At 63.4% G+C, this 1,033-nt stretch overlaps 1 protein-coding gene across 1 annotated transcript in view; it reads left to right on the top strand.

Moving 5' to 3' along the window:
* Positions 1-343: 343 nt before the first annotated feature.
* TBC1D16 (TBC1 domain family, member 16) overlaps positions 344-1,033 on the top strand; it is a 4,225-nt gene continuing 3,535 nt past the window's right edge. Inside the window, exons 1-2 of the mRNA XM_014528393.1 lie at positions 344-627; positions 737-923. Coding sequence (XP_014383879.1) covers positions 449-627; positions 737-923 — 366 coding nt within the window. The 5' untranslated portion in view covers positions 344-448. The remainder of the gene's footprint in view (positions 628-736; positions 924-1,033) is intronic.

Genomic DNA, 1,033 nt, shown 5'->3' with positions numbered 1-1,033 from the left:
GGGCGGGGGGGCTGCAGAGGCCTGTGGGCTGCAGTCTGCGCGGGTGGGGTGCTCTCTCCCGGACCCCGAGTGCCTCATGACCCCAGGCCCCTTCAGCTCACATGTCAGAGTTTCAGAATTCTTTTTTTTAATTAATTTAATTTTTTATTGATTTCAGAGAGGAAGGGAGAGAGGGAAACATGCATAATGAGAGAGAATCATGGATCAGCTGCCTCCTGCACGCCCCACACTGGGGATGGGGCCCACAACCTGGGCCTGTGCCCGGACAGGGAATGGAACCCTGACCTCCAGGTTCCTAGGTCGATGCTCAACACTGAGCCACGCCGGCTGGGCAGGATTCTTGTCAACAGACTTACCTGGACGCTGGGGTGGCCGCAGGGCGGCTGAGGTCCGAGTGGCCTGGTTAACCCCGGGGCTGCGGCCAGCTCTCCTCCCCAAGGCCGAGTTCATGCTGCAGACGCCCCTCGCTGACCCGGGCCCTCTCTGTGCCAGGCTCTCCATGACCCCCGAGGAGCACCGGGCGTTCTGGCGAAACGTGCAGTTCACGGTGGACAAGGACGTGGTGCGGACAGATCGCAGCAGCCAGTTCTTCCGCGGTGAAGGCAATCCCAACGTGGAGAGCATGAGGTACCCAGCCTGGGTTCTGCGGGCCCGGACGACACGCGCTGTTAGGACTGCGTGGGTGCGTGTGTCGTGGGCACCTCCTGACCGCCCTGCCTCTGGGCCACGTTGCCAGGAGGATCCTGTTGAACTACGCGGTGTACAACCCGGCCATCGGCTACTCGCAGGGCATGTCGGACCTGGTGGCGCCCCTCCTGGCTGAGGTCCTGGACGAGTCGGACACCTTCTGGTGCTTCGTGGGCCTCATGCAGAACACCATCTTCGTCAGCTCCCCGCGGGACGAGGACATGGAGAGGCAGCTGGTGAGGCCATGGCCGCCGGGGTCCACGGAAAAACCAGGGTGGGACCTTGCCGGTGGGGTCGAGGGGACTTGGCTCGGGGCCTCTGGGGAAGGGCACAGGCTGCTCCCAGG

This window comes from Myotis brandtii, unplaced genomic scaffold, assembly GCF_000412655.1.
Source record: "Myotis brandtii unplaced genomic scaffold, ASM41265v1 scaffold632, whole genome shotgun sequence".
Classification (NCBI taxonomy): Eukaryota; Metazoa; Chordata; class Mammalia; order Chiroptera; family Vespertilionidae; genus Myotis; species Myotis brandtii.
This window is presented reverse-complemented; position numbering and strand designations above follow the sequence as displayed.